General features: G+C 44.2%; 1 protein-coding gene across 4 annotated transcripts in view; it reads left to right on the forward strand.

Moving 5' to 3' along the window:
* Window positions 1–10,142: 10,142 nt before the first annotated feature.
* Window positions 10,143–26,305, forward strand: part of SIK3 (SIK family kinase 3) — a 2,024,801-nt gene continuing 2,008,638 nt past the window's right edge. For 2 of the 4 annotated variants that reach the window (XM_069614491.1, XM_069614492.1), the window contains exon 1: window positions 10,144–10,414. In XM_069614491.1, coding sequence (XP_069470592.1) covers window positions 10,277–10,414 — 138 coding nt within the window. In that variant the 5' untranslated portion in view covers window positions 10,144–10,276. Of the gene's footprint in view, window positions 10,415–23,544; window positions 23,642–26,305 lie in introns of all 4 variants that reach the window. The other 2 variants (XM_069614494.1, XM_069614493.1) reach the window with 2 other exon arrangements.

Here is a 26,305-nt window from a genome sequence, read left to right on the forward strand (position 1 = left end):
TTTATATTGAACCTGACTTAACCATGAATAGACAGGTTATTGCAATAGCTTCCCCCTCAGCATACCATTCCAAACTTCTTAATGGAGCCAGAACGTTCCTATCCCAACAGAATTGCCTCACCATTGCCAGGGCAATAATTGGGTCAAGGCTGGACTACTGTAATGCCCTCTTTGTAGGGACCTCCCGCAAAAATCTGGCCAAACTTCAACTAGCTCACTAGCTCAAAATAACGCTCTGAGGGCTGCAACTGGCATCTCAAGAAGGGACAACATTTCTGAGGTCAGGAGGAAGATCCACTGGCTCCCCGTCAAGGAAAGGATTGTCTTCAAAACACTAGCCATGACGCACAAATGTCTTCGCAGACTGGCTCCTCCCTAACTAGCTCAAAGAATTGCCCTCCACACCCCATCCAAACCCTCCAGAGCTGCCTATTCCAACAGAATCCACTGTACCCATTACCCGTAGAGTGCGTGCTAGTGGTACTTCCAAATATGGCTGCCACTTTCTGGAACTCCCTCCCCCCTGAGATAAGGTTGATTGACTCCCATGCAGCCTCCAGGAAAGCCGTCAAAACTAGGCTCTTTGTTTGACATTCCACATGTTTTATCTGTGTGCTGCATTATTTTTGCCTGAATGTTTCTACGTTATTGTAACTAAGTATACTGTACTAAGTAATTTCTGCTGGGCCGCATTCTTGTAACCCTGACTCAAGCCTGCTTACGTTCCTTCATAGCGCCTCAATGCCTTTGGGCTGCAGTGAGCTCTATAAATCCAATAAATAAATATGCTAATTTACACATAGCAGGTCTCTTCCGCTGGTCTACCAAGTGTACAATGTCCTCTACAACCATTGAGTACAAGTCACCAACCTGACATGCATGCAGACTGACAAGTGCTTGACGGCATTACATTGTGGTGGCTGTGATGAAGGCCCAGTCTGTTGGGTGCATGGCCTACCGCCTTCGGCCATGCACCCCACAGTCTAGGCCTTGCCCAGGCTCACCACAATATAACAAAGCCATGCAGGCAAACATGTAGGAATGTGCCACAATTCAGAAAGGCAACATAGGCACCAACACTTCTACCCAACTTCTGCACACTAAAGCAGGAAAGCAAACACACATGTTCCACTTACCATAATGCACAAAAATACCACAGGGTTTGGCAACACTACCTACTTCCATTCAGAAACCATTGTAATAATGCCAACAAAACAACACAATCATCACAACATTGGTCCTGCTCTCCACACTGTACTACGTGCATACAAGCAGTATTGCATAGTGCACTGCAACACTTACTAATCTGCGCAATGCACACTACGCAAGCACATGTAAGAACCAGTTGCATCGTAATCTCTTCCATATTTACACTATTCCATTAGTGCACCCAGTGGACAAAGTACACAACTGGTCACTGCAGCATCTCCACCCATACACCGACAACTGTACGATGTTCTACCAATCACCACACCCAAGCAACCAACAATGTGTGCAATGCAGCCAAGCCACACACACAAAGCGACAATGTGGCAACGACTTTCAACCAGTGGACATACATTTCTGTGCAAGGGCTGCAGCCATGCATTAAAGGGGCTACGGACTTACCACACACAGCATACCCGATCTGTAAATGTGCATGCCTTATGGAATGCACTCCCCTTCTACAAATCTGCCTGCCATCACTCATCATAGAAAGACATCGCCGCTGCAGCTGGCATGCCATTACGAAGGCTGCCTGTAATGACCACACAAGATTGTTGCCTGTTGAGGTAACCGCGAATTGGCTTAGTATGCACGGATACCGCTGGCACACCACCGTCTTCTTCTAATGAGATGTATCTCTTGCAGCACTTCTCACTCCCCCACCCTTTCCATTCCTCCTTCCCACCACCAGATGCCGTAAACTATGTTTTCCAAGCCCTTTCGCCGCTGCACTGCCCTCGGAAACATGCCGGCGTTATTGAAAACTATTCACGCACAACACGTCACCGTCCACTGCAGTGCATCACATTTTTGACCGTGCGGCGAACAGGGAAAAGGGACACTGGTGCGTAGGCAGATATGACTACTTTTACTGACCACACAGTTACATACAAGAGGCCCAGCCATGAACACAATGCATTAGGGACATCACAACACTGTTTTACGATACACCATGGTGGCGTTTCCCAAAAACGTTGACACACAGCATGCTTCCCTCCAGCCAAACCCCGGCCGAGTCCAAAGTTCGCCCACATCACGCCGTACTGCAGGCCAATGAGACTTCGGTCTGCGGAGTGAACTGGGAAATGGGGCCGCAGAGCGGACCCAGATATCACTAATTTTTTTAAACATACATTTCAGTTGTTTGCAGTAAAAGTACTGGTCGGATTTCCATCATTCACACAAAAGCACGCTTTCTGACCCAAACCTCTGCTCCTGCCGCAAATTTGGTGAAAATCCGTCCAGCCGTTCGGGCTGTAGCCGTGCGCAAGGTTTTCGCCCATTCAGTCTATGGAAAAAAATGTATGTGGGATCCTAGCTATAACTTTGCCCCCCTGCACGAAACCTCACCCAACTTGGCGAAAGAATTCAGAGCCGGCCATACACTTGTTTTGCAATGTTTCGTGAGGATTCCTCCAGGGGGAGCGAAGTTGTAAGCCATCAAAAAAGTGTGCTACCTATGAATTTAGCAACTTAACAATAACTACATGGCCGCTACCGTGGGCCGTGTAAAATTTATATATATATATATATATATACATATATATACACACACACACACACACACACACACATAAAAATAAATAAATATATGAGTAAAATAGTGGGTCAGGGTAATGCTGTTTTACCAGCCTTTCAGGGTTTACCTGGGATTGAGCCCATCAAATTGTTTATTTTCTCTCACCAGCAGGGGTTGCAGTAACTGGCGTAGAACTGCTCCTCCTGATAGCGTGATCTCTTCACACTGCGTGTACACACGCTTTGAAATAAGTGTCTGCACTGCAGCTTAATATTAACCACTGATTGGGTTGCTGCTTTGCGCTTGTTTACTCGCTCTACACATTTGCACGGAAACGTGTCTCTGCAGTGCCGGAACCATCGGGACCCGTCGTGCTGAGAGAGTGCATTCCACATTGATCCTGCCGCCTACTGGGAGCTCAAATCCCGCGGACACCGTAGTGGCAGCCCCGTTGTGTCCCAGTGCTGAAACGTTCCACCTACGCTGCACTCGCTCCCTTTATGTAAATAAAGCCCCAATGCGAGCCCAGCGCATAAACGCATATAACAATCAAGTCACAACTTAATTGCGCAATATAACAAATTGAGTACTTATCTGCTGCTCGAGCAGCAAAGAAAGAAGACGTGGTTACAGACATTTGGGAGCCCCTGAGAGGGAGATTTCACCACAGAAATCGGGAGCATGTATTTTTCCCCATAGCATTTAATTGGGGTATTGGGTGGAGAGTAAAGCAATTACTCCACTCCAGAAAGCCCTGCCACTCTACCTTACCTTCCTAACATAGACTGTCAAGCGAACATCACTCACGCCACTCATACTTAGATTTGTGACCACCAGCCAGAGTTTATGCATGACAGCATTGTATATGCTGTCTTGCGTCACATATAAACATCTTTGTGAATGTTAGGATGCCCCACACTTAGAATTGTGAACATTGGCCTGCACCGCATCTAGATAGGATTGTGAATGTTAGCATCTGTCACACTTAGAATCTGAATGTTAGCATCTGCCACACTTAGAATTGTGAACATTAGCCTGCGTTGTATGTAGATAGGATTGGAAATGTTAGCATGTGCCACACTTAAGAAGGAATTTGAATGTTAACGTGTCCCATACTTAGATGGAATTGTGAACACTAGCCTGCGCCGCATCTAGACAAGATTGTAAATGTCAGCATGTGCCACAGTTAGATGGAATTTGAATGTTAGCATGTGCCAAACTTAGAATTGTGAACATTAGCCTGCGTCACATCTAGACAGTATTGAGAATGTTAACATGTGCCACACTTGGAATTGTGAACACTAGCCTGTGCCGCATCTAGATAGCATTGTGAATGTTAGCATCTGCCACACTTAGATGCAGTTTGAATGTTAGCATCTGCCACGCTTAGATGGAATTTGAATGTTAACGTGTCCCATACTTAGATGGAATTGTGAACACTAGCCTGCGCCGCATCTAGACAAGATTGTAAATGTCAGCATGTGCCACAGTTAGATGGAATTTGAATGTTAGCATGTGCCACACTTAGATGGAATCAGAATGTTAGCATGCGCCACACTTAGAATTGTGAACATTAGCCTGCGTCACATCTAGACAGTATTGAGAATGTTAGCATGTGCCACACTTAGAATTGTGAACACTAGCCTGCGCTGCATCTAGATAGCATTGTGAATGTGCGCATCTGCCACACTTAGATGCAATTTGAATGTTAGCATGTGCCACGCTTAGATGGAATTTGAATGTTAGCATGTGCCACGCTTAGAATTGTGAACACTAGCCTGCGTTGCATCTAGATAGGATTGTGAATGTTAGCAGGTGCCACACATATACGGAATTACGAAGATTCTATGTCAAGACCGGAGGCTCGGATTATGCTTCTCTCTCAACTTTACTGATCAGCAGCAAAGAACAAACCAATAAACATGTAACACAAAAAAACAATAAAACTACCATAACCATGTTTTTTGAGTCTTTTGTAGTTCATTTCTTATTGGTCCTTAAACTGACCATGTGATATTTCCAGCCAATCAACATGTCCTTAGTCCTTAAAACCTCCTGTCCTTCTTCTATTCCTCCTCTTTCTTTGCTGCTCGGCAGCAAGTTAAGTGCCTTTTTATTACTTACATTGTGTGAGTGTTATGGGAGAGTGTTGTATTTTAATATTAGCACACACACACGTGCGCACTGTTAGAAGGGCGGCAGAGCATATCCGCATTCGTTTTTATCAGATCTTTGAAGTTACGTTTGCGACGTGGCTGGTGCTCCGGCGACGGCAACTTCAAAGACCCGACACAGAGGGCACTGCGGTCACGGAAGAGGGAGCGCGACGGGACTGCGTATTTCCAGCGCTCTCTCCTTTATTCCACGACCGTTACAAGGACATTCAGGCGAGATTTTAAGAACACTAGCTCATTACCTAAGATCTAAGAGATCTACAGACATATTTAGTTCCGCTTTCAGAGCACAATGTTCAATCAAGATCGAGTTACTCGATCGAGGAACACAGCGCCCCTGCAGGCCAATATAAGGTACCGCATAACAATACGGGCACAGTATCATGTAAAACCTGACATTTTACATATATGCCATATATGATATAACAGACCAGGTGATCAATACACACACACATATACATATATATATATATATATCTCAATACAGAGGGAATATATAGAAAGATCTTAAATCCTATATTATATATATATATACAGATATATATATATATACACACTACTGAAATCTGCGGTGTTTCTGTGCAGACATGAGCTCCTCCAGTGATGAGGGGAAGGCTAGCATTGGCCAGAAGAGGAGCCATGCGGAGATGACTCAGGTCCTCCAAAAAGCCCTAGGGGCATTGTTGGAACACAGACCATAGCAGATAGTTCTGATGGAGGACTGGCTCAAGTTCTCACAGGGCCTGGAGGAAATCAAAGGGCTCAAGACACAGGGGAAATCAAAAGGGGGCAGAAAAGCAGCCCGCAGGGCAGAGGAAGCCCACCCCCCACAGGCACACCACCAAAGAAGAAGGGTGGTAAAAGGAGGAGAATTAAGAGGAAAAGCGGGGCCTAGCAGGGGACAGGAAAGATCCTCAGATACCTCAGATTAGGGCGAGGACGACTGGAAGGAAGAATACTCAGAAGAGGAAGAAGTATTTTCTATATCCTCCTCAGAGGAAGAAGACCACAAAGCGCCAAAGAAAAAGAAAAGAGAGGAGACAGAGGAGGATGGTGCAGGGGACGATGACTTCGATCCAGAGGCACTAATTCACTCTAGGTTATCCGAACGGGAGCCGCCAAAAAGAATAGCAGCCTACTTAAGAAAGCGATTGAGAGCGCCACTAGCCAAAGAGGCTAGGAGTAAAATGCCCCAGGCCTCACCTCCCAGAGGGCGCAGCAGATACACCCGCAATAGGCGAAAAATTATTACATTTATGAGCAAATACACAAAAGACGTGAGGAAGGGTCTGGCTAGATCCTGGCGGTCATGCCAAAACAAAATGCTAGACATGACAGGACCCCTCACAAAAATTCTCCAAATTGGAGAGGAGGCCAGAGAAAAAGGAGAGCCGATAGACCCGACAATCCTAATAGGGTGGGCCCAGAGGGCGATATGTATGTTGGGCAACGCCAACCACGCCATCACCACAGAAAGAAGGAGATCTCTGTTGGTAAAAATTGATCCGAAGTTGAGCGAGTTGGCCTCCTCAGAATCAGCCTCAACCGCAAAAGGAAAATTATTTGGGCACTCCTTTATCAAGGAGCTAACCAAATTTGCAAATTCCTAAGCAAGCAGCCATAATATCCCACAAAGCCAACGCTTATAAACACACGTATAAACAATGCCTCTTCCGATGCCAAAGAACTCTTTGCCATCCTCAGAGAATTAGAAAATCCTACGCCCAAGTCCACCACAGAAAAGGTCAGCAAAGAATGGTGCACCACCATTCAAGATGCACTCAAGTTGATTGGCTTGACAAGCAAGTCTTACATCAAGGGTTTCAAAGAGCTTCACTAAGGATTGTATTGCGAAATTAATCGCTGTTAGGGCTATTTCCGTGAGGCTGTTCGAGGATTGTGATTTCAACTCTTCAATAGGTGAAGAGACAGAAGATTTGTCTAAAGGAGGAGGGGTGAGCAGAAGATTTCGTTCTGCGTGGGGTGGGAGCAGCAAAAGATAATTCCTTCACGGACAACGAAACACTCGAATTTCATGAATAGATCAGGTGATCTAGATAGGTTTTCTGGCAAAGTGTGAGATGAAACATCTGTAGCATTAGGATCTAGATCTATAACAGCTTGGTCTTCAGACATACACACACCGGCTTACTAATAGAAATAACCCCAGCTCCAGTCAATACACTGCGAAGAAGAGAACTGTCAGACAGAGAAACATTTTCTTTGGCAAAGATGACAGAGGTAGAAGCATTTATAGGAGGTTGTACATTGCCTTATCCCCAATGGCATTTAAGTGTGTACCGATTTGATGGTTTCCCTCCACATAAAGCAGGATTCTGTTTGAGTCAATTAAAGATGCATCAGCAGTTTGTACTGTTAACAATTTGGAAGCATTATTCACTGGACATCCGCGGACTTTGGGTCATTCTTCCAGCGGGGGCCTTTTGTTTGAACATTGGCAACCAACGGGGTAGACGAGGAGCAGAAACGTTTCAGGGGCCGCTCTGGAGAGACAAAGGAAATCCCATTGAGATTGTTTCTTTCTATTGCAGTTCGTGGGGGCATTCCTTTTTTTAGCCAAGCAATTGATTGTTTCATTTTGGTGAAAGAGAATCAAAGCAACACCTCAATGGGGGGGGGGAATTACCGAGCAAGCACTGGGATGCACCGCCTTGGACGGCAAAGGCAACAGTGCAACAAGCACTAGGATTGGCATGGAACAGACGGAATTACAAAAGTGCATTGGACACACCCTCGACTGACAAAGAAAGAGGAGGAATAGAAGGACAGGAGGTTTTAAGGACTAAGGACATGTTGATTGGCTGGAAGTCTCACATGGTCAGTTTAAGGACCAATAAGAAATGAACTACAAAAGACTCAAAAAACATGGTTATGGTAGTTTTATTGGTTTTTTGTGTTACATGTTTATTGGTTTGTTCTTTGCTGCTGATCAGTAAAGTTGAGAGAGAAGCATAATCCTTCGCCTCCATGTCTTTAACAGAATTATGACTTTCTGGAACTAATGTGTTGAAAATCTGAATTACCAAGTACAACACTTAGAATTGTGAATGTTAGCATGTTAAAGGTCATATAACCCACTAACCAAAAAAGCTAAAAATCTCTGCATACTTATTTCACTCAAAAAACTCACACAACCATCTCTCGCACAACAACCCGCACGCACTTCACCACACCGCAACACATAAGCCGCACCAACAGCACACGAGGACTGACATTGATCCGATACTCGCACCAAAGCTCAGCACCCAGTGTATACCAAGTTGAACCTGCCAACAGAACACCACTCCTCACTATCCTACTCCCTCTTCACCTTACTAACCAATCCCACCTTCCGCCAGAGCGCCCGGGGACCAACTTCGTTGGTGACGGTGCGCAGTACAAATACCTTTAACATAATTATTTTAGGCGGGAGACAGTAAAAAATAGTATGATTTGTAATTGAAATATTGGGATTCTCCCGCCTAAAACTGAAGGGTTGGCCTGTATGTTGTTACAGGAAATTCTGAGTTTGATGGCCTGAATGACACGAGATTGGTTTAAGGAAATCACATGTTATATTTCACACCATTGACTTATGGACCACCAAAGACTCAAACTCTATTGGGATTTGTAGTTTTCATTTTGCAATGTATATTTATTGTTTTTTTTAAATGGCTGCTCGAGAAGTAAAGTTTGGAGAAAGCATAATTGAAGCTTCCGGTCTTGACATAGGGCCTCATCACGAGTTGGGCAGTAGCCCTTAAATGCAGCAGTAACAATATAACTGTCGCATTTAAGGGCTGGCCCAATCATGAGTCTGGCAGCATAAATACACTGAAAAAAATGCTAATTTTTGGCACAATTACCGCTGGCGGTATTAGCACACAGTAATTGCACCGAAAATGCCACACTGGGTCCAATGGTACAACTGAACCTCTGATCCGGCGGTAATACCGCCAGACCGGTTGGCGGTAGCACTATTTGTCCAGTCAGTAACCCGGCGGTAATAAAGCCAGAATACCGCCCAACTTGTGATGAGGTCCATAGAATCTGAATAACGTAACTGAGTCACCTATAACAATCACAGTTTTAGGAAAATGTGTTTGTCCTGTATCAATGCATTACTTATAGAATGTGTACCCCTGCCCCCCGGTACAAACCGTATAATGTTCTTGCTGTATTTTCTCTCTATGTTTGCTTTTATACCAGGTCCCATGATTTATTCAAGTATTCTTTCCAGGTGTGTTTCCGATAACCTCGGAGAGGGATTTGCAAGTGTTGTAATGTCACCGTTTCTCTCTTATGGAAACTTCAATAAAAATGTTTAAACCGAAAAAAAAAATACATTGCTGCAGTTCAAATATACAATAACTATTCTTCATCCGGTTTCTAAAGTTCTTTCTACAGTCCTTCTTCAGTGGCTGCAGCCCAGAATAGACTCTCAACATCTCCGCTGGGGGTCGCACTACAATCAAGCATGTAGTTCGCGTGACGTCACTGTTGTCATGGTTACCGCCATTCCCTGGAGGGGGCTAACATGGTGGGTTGGCACTAATGCGTCATCCCACCTTGTGCGTCAACACGTGAACGCGGGACGCCACAACTTGGTTACCATGGCGAGGACGAACCCTAACTGGAGGCTGGACGTTGCATGGAACGGAGAGTGACAGACAGAAGATAGACAACGTGCGTCATCGCAAAAGCCATCTTGGGACAGAGCTAAACATCACTTGAAAGTAATTCTAGAGATCAGTTAGCCAATCCGAGGTGGAAGCCAAGGCATGTCAATGACATTTCAAAAAAATTACCACACACACAGAGCTGCCATTTCAGAGAGAGTTGTGCGAGGAGGGTACCGCCTTAGCCGGTGAAGCGATGGAGGGAGGCGGGGCAGCGGGAGCCTGATGTTAAGGACACTTTTGAACTGGGAATTCCATGAGCCTGATTAATGTGCCGCACTGAATCTTCTTACACTAGAGACACGTGAACTGTATGTGGCTAGTTTGTAATCCTCCCCTTGCTCTTCCGACAGATCGGTGATACTAACGTGCTTCTGATGTCCGTTTACAATGTCCCTTACCTTTCTCGTAGTGCTATGAAGCAGTGCCGTAATGCCTGACTCTAAAATGGCTATCAGACCTCCTAATACGACCTACGCGCAGGAGGGCATACGGAATGTTTTTGGTGCTGATCGGGCTTCTTCTTGAGCGTCTGTGTTGACGTCAGTGACAGTAGGTCCCACCCCCGTTCCCTGCGCGCCTGGCCTGCCCCCTGTTCGCGGCGCAGGCGCGCTGGTTATCCCCGGTGCCCCGAGCCGCCGCCGCAGCGCTAGTGACTGTCGCGAAGCCCCCCTTCGCCCCACCAAGTACGGACAGACATGGCGGCGGCTCCGCCCGCGCACCCTCCTAGAGGGTCCGGCTTGGCACGAATCGGATACTACGAGCTGGAGCGGACCATCGGCAAGGGCAACTTCGCTGTAGTGAAGCTGGCGACGCACATCGTGACCCGTGTCAAGGTGAGCCCCCCCCCCACGATCCCCCCGAGATAGATATCATTAGACACTCGTAATAAGTGGAGAGACAGTCTTCTCATAATAAGGACCCCTGGAATGTAACCAATTGAGAGATACCACAGGCATTCCGGGGAGGGGGGGGGGGTGCTCGGTGCTCGCCAAGGACCAGCATCTTCCAAACATAAGAGATCCTACGAGACATCCCACAAGGGGCTGCGACATTTTGATGGGTCATCTTCAAATGAGCCACCCCACTCCGATAGATAACTACTTCTGTCAGAATGAATTTACCACCGCTCCCCCATAGAGGAACCTCTGCCAAGAAACAGACCTTCATCGTCTCTCGTATGCCCCTCCCTCACGAGACTCTGTGGCCCATTGTTAGAGTGAGAGCCCCCCTGATCCCCCAATAGGGTGGCTACTGTGCCCCATTGAGGAATTCTGTACATTCCCAGAGAGGAACATGGCGAAAGTGAAGACCACACTTTCCAACCCAAGTTCATCCCCTGGAGTATCCCATACAGAGGAAGTTTTCCTAAAGGGATACCACGAACCAAGGTGTTGGGGACTGCCAAACAGCGCCCTATAGATGTAGCCGTTCTGCCAAAATTGTATTTTGTGATCTGGGTTAGTCGCGCCCCCCCCCCCCCACACACACACCTAGATGCATAAGTAATATGTGCCAGGGTGAGTTTCCCCTGTAGGGAATCACTTCCACCTTCCCTCCCGGCCAGACTGGTGACACTGGGGGATAGTGATCCACATCAATGCAAGGCACTCTACCTAATGAAGAAATTGTTGGCAGTCAACCATCTCTTGCTCCATGATAACGACCCTTTACATGCCCACCCAACCCCCTAGAGTAGAGCCATCCTCGTGTGTGTGGGAAGCAAAGCTAGTCTGTTTTGTGTGCAGGTCCACTGATTTTAAACACAATTGCCAAGCACTTGTCCCCACTGAGCTTCCACAAAGCTGTCTCTTCTAGGATTAATTATAGCAAACTTGCTTTCTCTGGTGATACAGCCACCCCTCCCTCCCCAAACGCCCGCTGTCATCGTACCTTTCTCTGCTTACATGGCCATTTTAGTTGGCTCTCCTACTTTTTCTGCTTTATTTGGTCAGTCACTGAATCCCCCTTGATGACCAACTTGCACTTCAGAACCAGATTCATTATATTTTCAAAGTCTGCAACTGGCACCTTAAATAGACTCATCACTTTATACCTCTGCTTTCCTTCTCAATACAGAATTCTTTTAAGATTTGATTATGCAAACATGTATCGTTTTTTCTATGGAAGTCATTTCCAAACTTTAGTCAATACATAGCAAAAAAGACAGGCTAGTGTAACCTAAACACCATAATTATACTTGTCGGGCACTGTCCGAACTTCATTGCCACCTTTTATTCCCTTGGATCTCATTGCTGGCCCTTGCCTCATCGATTGTGACCCTACTTAGTCTACATCAACATCTACTGACTAAAGATCTCATAATCCATTGTGCACCAAATCACTCTTGTTGGCAAAATGTTTTGAGCATCTATTGGTTGGCCTACAAAAGCACTTATGACCTCCCATTACAATCTGAAGGGATTGCCGGGTTGTATGGGCTAACCAATTGTTTGATAAAAGTAAGAGGCCTGCCTCCCTTCCACAAGGAGAATTTGTACCAAACTGTCACCCAACCTCTAGAGATGGGTAGGGAAGGATGTCTCTAGAGATGGCTAAACCAGTTGAACAACTCGCGCCCCACCCCAATATGCTACCCTTCAAAACAAACGATATGAAACCTCAGGCTGTGTGGTGTGCTAAATGAGGGAGCTCTAAAGGTAGAGGGCCCAGTTTGTCATGCAGCGAGCTATGTGATGCACGAGCTACGCCAATATAATTGCCATTCCCATGTGGAAACCCTGTCCATTCTCGCCCATGTGCATTATGTATCAAAGTGAGGCAGAGAGTGGCCCACACAGGGCCACCTCTGAGGAGAGTCTTTGGAGCAACCTACTTACAGCTAACAATTACAGAACCTGCGAGCAGAGCACGACAGATCACTATGCGTCCTTTTGAACCCATAGAGCTTGCATTTCTCCAGGTGCACCATTCCCTGTAGGTTTTTCCGTTAACAAGAATGAGGGTATTATGCAGGAGTACCATGGAACAATAGGTGAGGGGGGTGTTAAAAGTGATTAAGCTAATGTAGGAACTGCAAGAACCTGTACAATAATGGCAGGTGGAGAGAATAACAGAAGGAATAGAGGTGGGACACAGTAAAGAGTTGGGGTCTAAATCCTTTGATTTGTGGCTTAGAAGATACCTGTTTGGTCATTGAGCGGAATACTATATTTTTCTCTGTGTAAGCATTCTCTGACAGTTGAAGGAATCCCTGGAGAGTAGGAAGAATGTTTAGTTAGTGAGCTGATAGGAATGGCCTTCAACTTGAGGAGTAAGTGTGAGATTAAACTATTGGAAGGATCTTGGAAGTATAGCATGTCATCCCCCCCTCATCGTAGTTTCTCAGTGGGTGTTTCAGGTTGGTATTACTTCAAGTTCCATCTCTTTGGCTTAACAGTGTGGAGTGTCTCCTGGTGTCCCAACCCCCAATGGTACCTGCCTCAGGGATATCCTAGGAGTAGAGTCTCTGCTCCCTTTTTCAGTATCGCTACCTTTGTTTCCATCTTTGCTAACTATACTTGTTAATCGTATAATTCAAATGTAATGTTTATGAACATATTAATGTGTCTATTATATTTATGCTCTCCTAAATGAATGTCCTAACCTTTTGTTACAAGCCACAAAGGCTCTGCGGGACCCAGTCATTGTTAACCTGTGAGAAATTTGGAAGGTGAATGGCTTCCAGTTGAACGGTTGACATGCTGGTCGTCGGTGGCCTCTGAACATCCCATTTTCCTGTCAGCATTGGTCTGTTTTCGTATTTTTTGTAATGTTAGAGCAGTGTTAACCCTTTGCTGAAGTTTGTCACAGTGACCTGGCCTATCTTCAATGACCAACAGCTGTTGCTGCATGTAAAAGGGTTCCATGTGATAATGTCGCCATGCAAGAATGGCGCTGTTTTTATTTTTTTGCGGAGACATCATAAGGAACATGCAGGGGACACCCCAACTCCTTCTTCCAATCACCCCATATATAATGTCGCCTATGCCCTGTCCCAGCGACTATATGTATGGCAATATTATATACTGGTACAATATTACTTTATACCTGTAAAACGTCCTCTCTGCAATCTTCCCAGGATATTAATAATTATCCAGTCTGAGAGCTGGTTTGATCATGGTGTGTGTGGATGGTCTGAATATTTGAAAAGTTTGCCGGAGTAATGTATGTTCACTTTTTTGAGTCTTAAATCAACTTTCAACTCTGACCGTGTTGATGGTGGGAGATATTGCCCGTTCCACATTGGCAGCCACTAACGAGGGGTGTCTGAGTACTGGAAGTGGCTATGTATTTAATGATATGACATTATCAGGGTACAAAAATTGCAATTAAATGCGCAGGGTCTAAAAACGGTTCCTGTGTGTCTGTCATCACCCAGTAGCCAAGAGCTTGCGCTGGGCTGCCAAGAGCTTACGCTGGGCTACCAGGAGCAAGTACACACTGCACAAAAAATCTACTTCTACAGGAAGAACATTTCTGCCCTTCATGTACGATCCATTATCTTTAAATGTATCCTAATTATTCTTTAATAAAATTGTCAAATACTCAGTTAATATCACGTATGTTTTTAAGGCATCAGTTGGCCTGGGGAGCCAAAAAGTAGTTCCTGGTAGATGTTGGTTTCAAGCTAATTGGACTCTCCTAGGTTACAAGCAGGCTCTAAATAGATTTCAGCATTTTCGAACTCTGCATTATCCTATTGAAGGTTCACCAAGCTGCTTAAGTGTTGCTTAAATAATGATTTGTCAGAACCAACCCACGTTGCAAATGAAAGTCCCTTATATCACAACATTGCACTTTCTTGCTTGAATAGCTGTAAAGTGACTCCTGAAAGACTAGCAGAGTTACAGTACATGCACAGCATTGGAACACTGGATGGAGAATGTTACTTTGGATTTTTTAAGATAATTGTTAGTACTGGATATAATCCTGACAATTTGAATAATGTCGTGTCATTCACACTTAATTTGACAATCCTGTACAAATCTCACACGGTTTTCGTCCTTCATTTTTGATCATTCTTGATGTTAAAAATATTTATTGTTCTTAAAAAAAGATAGGTTTTGGCTAGTGCATGACTTTTATATGGCAAGCTTAGTGTATGTACTCAATGTGCAGCGGGATGAGTATTTGATCTGTGTTTAGTACTAATTTGGGAGGACCTGCGTATCCCAAGGCTGAGCTAGTACTACTGGTGTATTAAATATTTGGACCTTGTATTCCCTAGAAAGCAAGTGTTTTATAAAGCCCGCAGATCTTTGTGCTTGGAGTCCAGCGTTTTGCGACATGTATATTTAATGTCAAGTTTTTAATTGAGTTTTTTTTTTCTCACATTGGCAGAGCCTGCAAAATGAGTTCTCCCGTCGTCGGGCTCGGTGCGGTCTCTACCCTGCCCTGCAAGGCAGCGAGACGGTGCGCTCCTAACACTGAAACGCCTGTTCACGGCGCCTGGGCCGACTTTGGCTATTTGATGAAGCCCTGTTTGCTCTCTGCATATTTTCTTCCCCTCGGAAAGTGGCTTGTTTGTATTTCAGAGGAGGAGACCTTGAATTGGCTGCGCGTGATTTTTAACGGTGCCCGCTCACCCCTTTTGCTGCTGTTTTGCTCGAGTGTTGTTGCACCTTTTGAGAGCGAGCGGTAGCTTAAGAGAACCTATTTTTTGTAGTGTGTGCTTAGTTTACTACATGCAAGAGAGCGCACTATGCGACGGAGAGGATGTTCACCGCCTCTGCGCTTTCAGATGCATGGCGTTGGAGGGACTAATGTGCTCGGATCAACACGGGCACAAAACGTTATTGGTTTGTTTTGCAATGTTTTTATACACATATAGTCGAGGAGTACCAGATTGGCTGTTTTCAAGGCGAATTTCTGACTGGTTACGCACTGTCTAGCAGCGCATCCAAGACATTGAAAACTACCAATTGTGCTATATAAAACGGTGAATTTTTGTAGTTATCAACACGGCATATTATGTTGGCAATATCGTGGTAATCGTGGCATGGGGACTACACTGGTTAACATTTATACTGGCATGGTGCTTGGGGCTTATGCACATTCTGCAATCTAGTGACACCATTAGTTGTGTCTTTCTTGTTTGTCAGATACAGCTGAGGTTTTAGTAGCACTAAAGAAAAATGCATAATCTTAGCCTCCATGTTCTTAATACACGCATGATTATTAGCACATGGAATAGAATGATGGATGCTCAGGAGCCATGAGAGACCCGTTTCCAAGTGAACACACCCACACATACAGCCTGCTAAGGTCTAAAAGACCAAGGCATTACCTTGCACTTGCAAAGGACTTTTCAGAAATCCTGAACGCTGCCCTCAGAGCGCCATCCTTGTGAAGGACCCGCACGGCTTCGCGAGCAGTCCCAGCTCTTGCCGTTCCACGCTTCCTGGAGGAGGCGTGGCTTGCGATAGTCACGTGGAGGACCACGTGACCCCTCAGTGCTACTTCTGCACCAGTGAGGCGCCCGAGTGGCGCATTACCTTGCACTTGCAAAGGACTTTTCAGAAATCCTGAACGCTGCCCTCAGAGCGCCATCCTTGTGAAGGACCCGCACGGCTTCGCGAGCAGTCCCAGCTCTTGCCGTTCCACGCTTCCTGGAGGAGGCGTGGCTTGCGATAGTCACGTGGAGGACCACGTGACCCCTCAGTGCTACTTCTGCACCAGTGAGGCACCCTTGCGGCGTTAAGCCCGTCAGGGGTAAAGGCACCGGGCTGTTAAGCGGCTGTTACGCGGAGGTGAGCATAAGATCCACCAGGAGTTCAGAAGACGAATACTGGTTCCCGGAGCTTGCTGTACGCCATCACACCTAGGAATCAGCTACGACACAGCATAAATACAATATGGTGACCACAATATTGAAGGAGGGGCCGCAGACTCGGCAAAAATCACTGCTACATAGAAGGAAACCACCACAGAGATCAAATAAGGAGGTAAGCCTGGCGGACGTGTCGGCAACGAATGATCTAACTGGGTCAATTATAAATGTGGACAGTCTGGAAACTAGTCGACCGTTAAAAGGTATAATACCCTCTTTAGCCACCTTGTCACAGATGGTAATAGGTTTCCCGCAGACAAAGACTGCGTACATGGGAAGTGAAAGTAATGATGCCATCTCAACTCCTCACAATATGCATCTAGATAAACTTGAGAGCCATATTTTTGAACCGGAAAAAGCTTTTTCGCCGTCGATATACATTGATGCCTATGAAACCCCACTAATCTCCCCCTTTGAACTAACTGACCACGATCTGTTGGGTATTAATATCCCAAATGTTCTATCTCAGAGCAATGACTCATTTCCTCCCCCCCTAGTGGATTATAGAGGATCAAGAAAACAGTCCGCACCTTTTTTTCCAATGTTTCCTCTTACTACAAAAAGCATACCCATGCCTTCAATTCCTTCCAATAACATGAAGGCAGTTGGCTCTAAACCAGCTAATAAAATCAAAGCGGGGGGAGCGGCGGGGGGTGTGTGTGTTGATTCTATGCCAACTGAATTGACGATTGTAATGCCATCTGAAACTACCATAGCGGCGGCAAAAGATCTTAGCCAACGAGCCTGCCATGAGGCCGCGGGCACAAATAAAGCAGATGCATCTCAGATGCAAAATTCACAGGACTCACTCAGAGGTAAGAAACCCACAGAAGTACCATCGACAGAACTTTCAGGTCGCGAAGCAAGGCTGGCGACAAGGCTAAAAGCCGATTTTATAGCAACCTATGAGCGTTTAAACGATAGCTCTCGACAACAGCAAACGGTACACTCACTCAGAAGAGAATCTGCGGGAAATAAATTAGCAGGAAATTCATCCTGGAATACATCTCTCAGGTCTGAGGGATCAGTGTCAGCTGTAGAAAACTCAATACTTCAACAATCGGACGCAAACTTGGAGTCGGTAGGCTTAAAGGATGTAGAGGCAAGAGCTGTTATGAGTAATTCCAAGTTGTCTGGTCGGATAAAGGAAAAAAGAGCTCCCCCTGGAGACAATCAAGATGTCTCCGAACAAGATAGGTCTGAACTCCCCTCTAAAAGCTCGTTATCTACAGCAGCCGGAATACAAATCCACAATAATGTGTTGGCCGCAACATCAATTGCCTTACTACCCTTTATGAAATTATATGAATCCTTACACGATGCTGTGAGTGACCAAATAACGCTTTTAGCCTCGGTCAACGCAAAGATTTCATCATTAGAAACCTTCTCACAAGTAATAATGCATAGATTGGACCACGAAGCTGAAACATCACTAAAATGGCAAAGTAGATTGTGCGAACTAGCTCGACAGGCAAATGGTGATAATGCAGGCTTAATTGACGCAGTAATCGAATGTACAAAATGGATACGTCATAATATTCCAACGAATAACCAGACATGTAGCGTAGGAGCTGATGATCCACCTAGAGTACCATTATTGACTGATGCACCAAATAGTAAGCCCGGCATGATCTCAAATCCTTGTTGTGAACACGCAGAATTATCTAATGGAAAAAAAGGCATCGTACGTCCAGTCATTGAGCAAATGAATATTGAGAAAATCAGCCCTGACGTAAGTGATAAGGGCTCGAAGTCAAACAAAGCAAGCAAAAAGCAAACGTCGGGGATCCAGATCAATCCCCTGATCCAGACAGTAGCATCCGACAATACCAATATTGATGTCGTGATTGTAGCATCAGCAGAGCCGGAGCTAGTACAAGGGGAACGGCTCCCAGGGCCTGATGTGGAAAAAGCTGCCTCAGGAAATCTATCTGAAATCCTCTCATTTGGAATCTTTAATAAATTAACAACAGCAGGGAAAGTGACCAAAATCCAACCCCTGGATAAAAAGAGAGGAGAAAGAAATCCACAGACGCACTCTACCCAGAGGCAAGTTGCCAAACGCGCGCGTAAAACAAGCAGCAAAAAATTCATACGGAATTTATCAACACCGGCACGCCTGTCAATGTTTCAACGTCAGGCGACACAATCAAAGGAGTCCGATAACTCAACAAAAGAAACCGAATCAACGAGAGAACCAAAACGATGCTTGAAAAGAACAAGAGACTGCTCAGGTTGTAAGGATGACGAAACATCTGAATCATCTATTGACTTATGCGAATTTTCAACCTATTCAATCGATGATGATGATGAAAAAGAAGCAGCTGCCTCTACGGCGGATACATTATCGGGTGACATGTGTAAGGCCAAAGAGTCTCAGTTTAGACCAGGCCCTCGAAAGGCCATTCCACCACAAGGAAGTGGGCAAACAAGCAAAAACATCAAAAAGGTGCCGCAGCCTACTCCAATAAATACAGAAACAAAAGAGCTGAACGGAAAATTGCCAGCTGTCTGTGCTCAGCCTAATGATATGTGCGGCAAATTTAATCCGAAACTAACAAGAGCACAAATTGAAAAGCTTGGCAGAAATTCTAATCTGAAAATCACAGAGTCGAATGCTCCATTTGAGAAAAACATCTGGAAAATACAAATCAAAAACATCCTATTAGAACAAAAAGAAGTAAACTTGAATCGTCGGAACATACTAAAACTATTACAGTGCATTCCAACTCTTCGAGCTACTAATTCAGATGATATAGCGGTAGTTGAGTATATGTCAGAAGACCATTTAGACTGGGTAAACTTACATCTGAATTCCAGAACGCTAAAAGAAGCCGTAAAGGAGGCTGCTGCTGACTTTTTGTTCTTCGGCTTCGAAATTATATGTGCTGATGACCAGGACGCAGAAAGACTTTCCAAGTCTTCTACGGAACAAACAGAGAATGAAAATAGAAGAAAAGAACTGTGGGACCACATGAGGATAAAGCGATCATCGTGCCAAAGATATGTAATGCAAAGTGGACAGTAACTCAGTGGGGACGGAGTGGACATTAATAATCAATTAATATCATGGAACACACGAGGCTTTTCTCATCTTTTTGAAGGCAAATGGCAATCAACGGACAAAATTTCAATTATATGTTTACAAGAAACATGGTTACGTGAATGCCCAGTGTGTGATGGATACACTGTCCTTCTTAACCCGGCAGGAAAGAACTTGTTTGGCCGTCCTTTCGCTGGTCTGATAACTATGATAAGTAACAGTGAGGACTGGAAGATTCTATCAACTAAGACTCCAAACTTGTTCGCACAAGTCACGACAATTCAAAACTCCAAGTCCTTAAATTCCAGGGAACAGGTGACCTTGATAGTGAACATCTATTGGAATCCAGCAATGATATCACAAGTAAGATTCATTGCCGATGTTATGACTGCAATTGATGAGTGCTTACTCTCATACACCGATCCCGCAATTATAATATGTGGGGATTTCAATTATTCCTGGGTAAACAAACCTCTGATAAAAAGATCATCAACTGTATCGAGAAGTAATAAGCATTTGCAGGACCGGGGAGAAAGATGGGAAAAGGAACTTGCCCTTAGAGATTGCTCTATGTTGAATGGCTGCACTCATGGTGACATCCCCCCAGGTTTTACCTGGCAGAGAGGAGACTCTAGGAAGACGCTCGATTATATATGGGTATCCAGGAACTTTTTAGATCAAATAACTACTCTCAAAGTCATCGAGACAGAAAAAAGCGACCACGACGCACTAACGCTGAAATGGCTGAAAGCTCAAAAAACAACCTTGATAAAATACCCAGAGAAGATCACTATAAACAATGGAGGAAATAGGCTACGTCTGAGTGCAACAAAGCTGGACATGATAAAATCCAGTTTCGCAAACGAGACTGACACAACGGCAAGGATAAATTATACCTTGTTACTACATCAATATAAAATGAAGTCCAATAAACGAAAAGGGCATGACGTAGAAGTAAAACATACTTTTAATCCAACAATAAATCGAGAGAAGCAAAATCTTCGGAAAGACATCAGGCTCCTAAGTAAGGATCTTAACCCCGGTAACATTATACAAATTCAGAAAAGAAAACAGCGTTACCGAAACTGGATGAAATCTTTCAACTTGAGTCGAGTCCAAGATCAAGCCGAACAGATGTTGAAACTTATTCTGCAAAAAGATAGTAGGCATATTTGGGAGATAATTAACACCGGCGGGATTAAACACACTTATGCAATGTCAAATGGTGTAAGTGGAGCAAGCTGGGTGTTGCATTTCACTAGCACATTTGATGATTGCAACTGTACTAAGGTCACCCAACCAGTGCTCCCCGATGTCAAATGGAATGTGGCAGACACAGAGGAAGATATTAAACGGGCAATTCAGAAACTAAACTCTTCCAGAGCAGTCGGCCCCGATGGAATTTCGAACTTGATGCTAAAAAACCACAGCTCTGTATGGGCGAACCTGATGAGCACCCTGTTTGAAAGAATTGCTCTGGAAAGAGTACTGCCTGATTCCTGGTGCAAGGCGGTGGTTGTTCCGATATTCAAAAAGGGTAATCGGGACGATCCAAACAACTATCGCCCGATTGCCCTTTTGGACACAATTGGGAAGGTATTTGGATCTTTTCTCCAGAAACGTCTTGCCCACTGGGCGGAAGAAGTTGCAGCGGCCGATCCACGTCAAACTGGATTCACAAAGGGCGTGGGCGTCGAGCTTAACTTGGTGCTTTTGAACTGTCTAAAACTAGACGCACTGAGGTGTAAGAGAAAAGTATACTTCGCCTTTATAGATCTGAGTCAGGCTTTTGACAGTATAAATCGCAATCTGCTGTGGAAAAAACTTCATGCCTGGAAATGTCCAAACGAGCTGTTGGCCCCGTTGATTGCGCTACATTCCAATACATCCATCAGAGTTCGGCTAAATGAGCAAGGTGACTTATCTGATGAGATATTGACAAAACGAGGAGTAAAACAGGGTTGCCCTCTAGCAGCCCAGCTATTTAAGCTCTTCATCTCTGACCTACCTCTATCATTAAGTGATCTAAGAGTCTTTCCCCCGTTGGTGAATGGTCATGAAATAAGTTGGGCTGTTTATGCCGACGATATTGTGCTCATGGACTCTACTCCTATTGGTCTGCAGCGACTACTGAATAAACTCCAGCAATATTGCATGCATAATGACCTACGAATAAACACCGAAAAGTCAAAAATCATCCAGGTGGGCCAGAATAAATCAAAGAGACCAGGTAAATTTGAATGGAAGATAAAAAATGAACCTCTCGAGTTAAATAATAGTATAAGATACTTAGGTGTCTTGTTTAACACCTCAACTCGAGAATGGGAGTGGTCCCAAGACCTGGTGGCCCGGATGAAAATGTATGCACTACAAGGAGCCAAACTGCATGCAGCATATGGAAAATTTACTTTAAAACCGGTTCTATCATTTTACCTTCAAAAGGTAATTCCCGCGATAACTTTTGGGAGTGAGACATGTTGGAATCTGCCAGAAGACCTATGGGACAAGCTCGAAGGTAGTTTTTGGCGTAAAGTGCTGAGATTACCAAACAGCTCATCAATTGTGGCAATACGATATGAACTATGTATTGAAGCTCTATATGGAACAGTTCTGTGGAAATCATTCTCCATGTTTAGGAAATTGCGGATGGATACGGTAACAAAACCGTATGAAATATTACATTCGGTTTCTGAACACTCATCTACCTTCTTATTAAAGGAGTGGGAGAGAAAACTACTTCTTGTATTAGAAGATGCTGGAGTTTCGGCAGAGACTGTAATACTTCGCCCCCAAATTGCGAAGAAAAAAATCCGTCATCACAACTGGTTAAGAAACGAAGAATGTAGAAACAAACAGAAAACCGCCCTAAACCTTGGAAGTGCGCTAAATAAACTTGATGCAATTCCAAAATACCTGGCGAAATTCCCATCACAATACCACCGCAACATGTTCCTGCGGATGAGACTCAACCTATACAAAACTAGGGAGATACAGTTTCTGAAGAATGATCCATTGGTGCAGAGGACAGAATGTAGATTCTGCAAACTTGGCCAAGAATCGGTGAGACATCTAATATTGGACTGCGAATCCATTTCAGAGCAGCGTAGTCTGCACTTGGATCGCTTTGCTCCCCAGTCAGGAAACATGGATTCCTGGTGGTGTTACCTGATTTCAGGTTTTAACACTCAGTTAACCTGTGCAGTAATAAATTTTATGGATGCACTACACTTAAACAACTTGGAATGTAAGTAGTGACCTCAGTTAGTGAAAACTGAGGATTTGAGGTACAAATGTAACAAAAAGTTTTTCTTTCTTTTGTAATAAACTAATGTTATAAAAAAAAAAAAAAAAAAAAAAAAAAGACCAAGTTAAATGTCTGAGTGTGGTCTGTGGTGTTTATATATTTTTTTAATTTGCATTTTTAAAGCACTCGCACAGCCCGGGGGCATCGAGGCGCTGTTACAGGAATATGTCTTAGTTGCATATTTATAACGCGCTTAATACCCAGAGGTTTCTAAGCGCGGACCCGGAGATTGAACCTGTGTTGCTTTGTGTCTTTTTGTTTCCAAGGCGAGCACGTTGCCGCTGAGCTATCCTCCCGGGACAATGGACGGGGGAAATCCTCCTGTATAGCTGCTAGCACTAAGGAATGTTGCCTTGGATGTTACTCGGACCCCTTATTTAAGGGCACAGCTACAGTTTCTCAATTTTTCTTTAAAAAAAAGACAATGTACCTGCCATAGAATTGGTGGAAGGTGGGTAGCTTCTCTGATATTTCCCCTGGCAGCCTTTGTGGGAGCAGGTGTGTAAGCATTAAGAGCAGATTACGTTTTTGAATGATTTTATTCTTGGTGACTTGAACAGTGTGAAGCATTGTGGTGGTGGGAAGCAGTGAGGGGGAAGGATCAGGGGAGCCAATAGCGCAGGAACCAGAAAAAATAGCAGATGGTGGTGCGATCTGTTCATTGGAGGGCTCAGATTACAGGTCCATAGAAAGAGGACCAGGCCTGTAGTCGCATTTCTCTGATAGGTTAGGGTGCATTATGATGTGAAACCCAGGCGCTAATTTGTGATTTGTTTGCCATTCCAAGGATCCTGATTCGGTGGTTGAAATATGGATTTGATGGCAGTTCTATGCATCAGGCCTCACCCAGCAAGCCAGAGCCCGCTCTGGGGAACCACAAGCAAGTACATATACAATTGCAAAACTTATTTCAACATTATAAACCTTTTTGTCCATTGTATACGGCAACATACTCTTTTAAAAAGGCCTCAAAATGTGCACTTTTCACAGTCATTTTCTAGTGATAATGGCCTCATGGTGAGTAAGAAATGTTGCATTATGAGCATGATGCGAACTGAGGAGTAATTTTTGTATTCCTGTCCAGTAGTTTAACACTTTTGCATTCTGCTTTAAACGTCTCCACGCTCCTTTTACACAGATTCCCAAAACACTGACTTAATGTCAGGCAAGTGAAGTCTGTTTGTATGGCACCAGTTGATGTGAGGAGTGAAAAGAAGCCCCCGATAGCCGTTTCTGCGAAGCCAACCGAGGCTCCACTACATTACAAGAAGGCGCTAAGGCGTTTTGAACCCTGTTACCGCTCTTGAATTTGCATTGCAAACCTCTGCCAATTTGGTGCCGCCTGATTCTTTTTTGGCTCTTGCCTCGCGTGGGTCTCAGCTAAAAACATGCACGAGATTCTAAAACATTTTATAGATTAGTTCTGCGCCTGGTAGGATCACAGTGAATTGTGGGGGCTATCTAACAACACAGTAAATTAGGTTGGTTATACACTGGGTATAGAAGTGCTTTTGCATATTTATACATAATTTACAGGAGACTAGGGTTTATTATGGATTTTACAGTAGCCAAGTTAATCTGACTGATAGACTGGATAGAAAGGTGCAATAAAGACCAATAATGCACCGAATAGCAAGCACAGTGGATTTAGACTAGTTTTATATTGGGGAAACCAGGCATGTTAACCACCCTTTGGTGCATGTCCTTGGCTGGGTTCTTCAGGCCCGGTCTGTAAGATAGCACAGCAGTCTGTCTGAGTGCCTGACCTGGAGCTCCTAGGCTTGTATCTGGCAGGGCCCACTCAACCTCTTTCATCCTTCTGAGGTTGATAAAATGTGCACCACCAAACTGGATAACATCCCCCTAATAACATTTAAAATGTTTGTCGCGCGAACTATTTAAGTAGACCTTGTTTTTTATCATCCGTTCTCATCCCCATGGTTTTTTTTTTTTTTTTCCTCGAGGCATGTTTTCCCTTTCAGCATTTGCTAATGTGAATCATTTTTTTCCAGTGTTTTTTTTATTTATTTATTTTTTCATTTTTTTCCTTCATATTGATGGATTTTTAAAAATGGTATTTTACTCCACTGTTTTTACATTCGTTTTCTCCAAAAATTGTACCCCTTGCCTGTTTTGGACACCTATGAAATCTCACTAATTCGGGGAGAAGCAGGGATTGAAGTGGGCCGGAAAGAGTATAGCTCAGTTTAGAACTGCTCTGCAAATCAGTGGGGCATTTGAAGTAGTCTGCAGAGTGCAACATTAACCTAGATCGTAGGTCGGGTTAGGGACAGAGGCACACTGGGAAAGAAAGGGGGTCATTGTTTGGAACTGTCACAGAGGGCAAACCATCTGTACCTTTTACCTGTATTCAACCTGCCACTAAACGGTAATTTTGAACCCTGTACTGCGCAGCAGGTGTTATGGTTATGTATAGGATAGCTGGCGAATCCCGGCACTGGATAGAAGCACAAATTGTACTGCATGTGGACAAGGTATTATGTTGAAACATTAAATAGTTGTGCATTTGGTCGTGGGTGAATACAGACGGCACCAGCGGCAAGAAAAAGTAAATGTTATGGCACAAATATATATTATTAAACATTTTTGCTTATTTAAGACACTGTTGGCTAATGTAGAGGATTCAATTTTCAATGTCCATATTGTGCCTCTGGATTGAAGACCATCTCTTACAAAGTTAGTTCCTTCATATAAATGTGTGATGCTTTAGGCCACTGGTGCTGTAGTCACTGAATAGATGAGGACTTGTCATTAAGACGAATTATAACAAGTGTACTATTTTGTGCTATTTTCGTAGCATTTCAAAATGTTTGCAGCACATATCAAAATTAATTTATTTTGCTTTGTTTTTGTTGCAAGTGCAAACGATTATAATTTGGCTGGTCTGAAATACAGATGTGGGTAGAAATGACAACCATGCAGTACCAAGGGGCTATGATGACTTGAATTTCCTTTGGATTCTCAGCTACATCCACCCCACCTTGGCTGAATTATAATTATTATTAGGGTATTTATTGACCACGGGCCTAGTTTTGAGAAGCAACTGAGCGCTTTACTATCGTAGGGAAATAAAATAGTGAGGGGAAATACTGGCTGAATAACCAAAGCTTCCACAGCTTAGAACCTGTCAAATACCAAACCATGCCATTGCCAGCTTCTCAGGTTGTTTTTGGAATGCCATGCCTTCTCGCCCCAACCAGCCTGCGTGTATGAACATATCAGGCAGGAATTGCTTTGGAAAGTAACACCTGCAGGGAAGATGGGACACACTTCAAACTGCTTCACTGGCAAGCAGTCGCCCAGTACTATGAGTGGTCAGAAATGTGAGGTGGACAACTTTGTAAAGGTTTTTAATATACCATTTTATTAATTTAAAAGGGTTTGATAAACGTGTCACTATCCCTATGCTGCAGATTTCCCTGCCTATTAAAATAAATTAAAGGAACCACTCTAACAAAAGGAATCTGTCCCTTGCGCTTATTTATAAAGCAAACAAATGAAGGGAATATATGGCAATTCAATTATAG

The sequence above is a fragment of the Ambystoma mexicanum genome, chromosome 9, assembly GCF_040938575.1.
Source record: "Ambystoma mexicanum isolate Mex_15411 chromosome 9, UKY_AmexF1_1, whole genome shotgun sequence".
Classification (NCBI taxonomy): Eukaryota; Metazoa; Chordata; class Amphibia; order Caudata; family Ambystomatidae; genus Ambystoma; species Ambystoma mexicanum.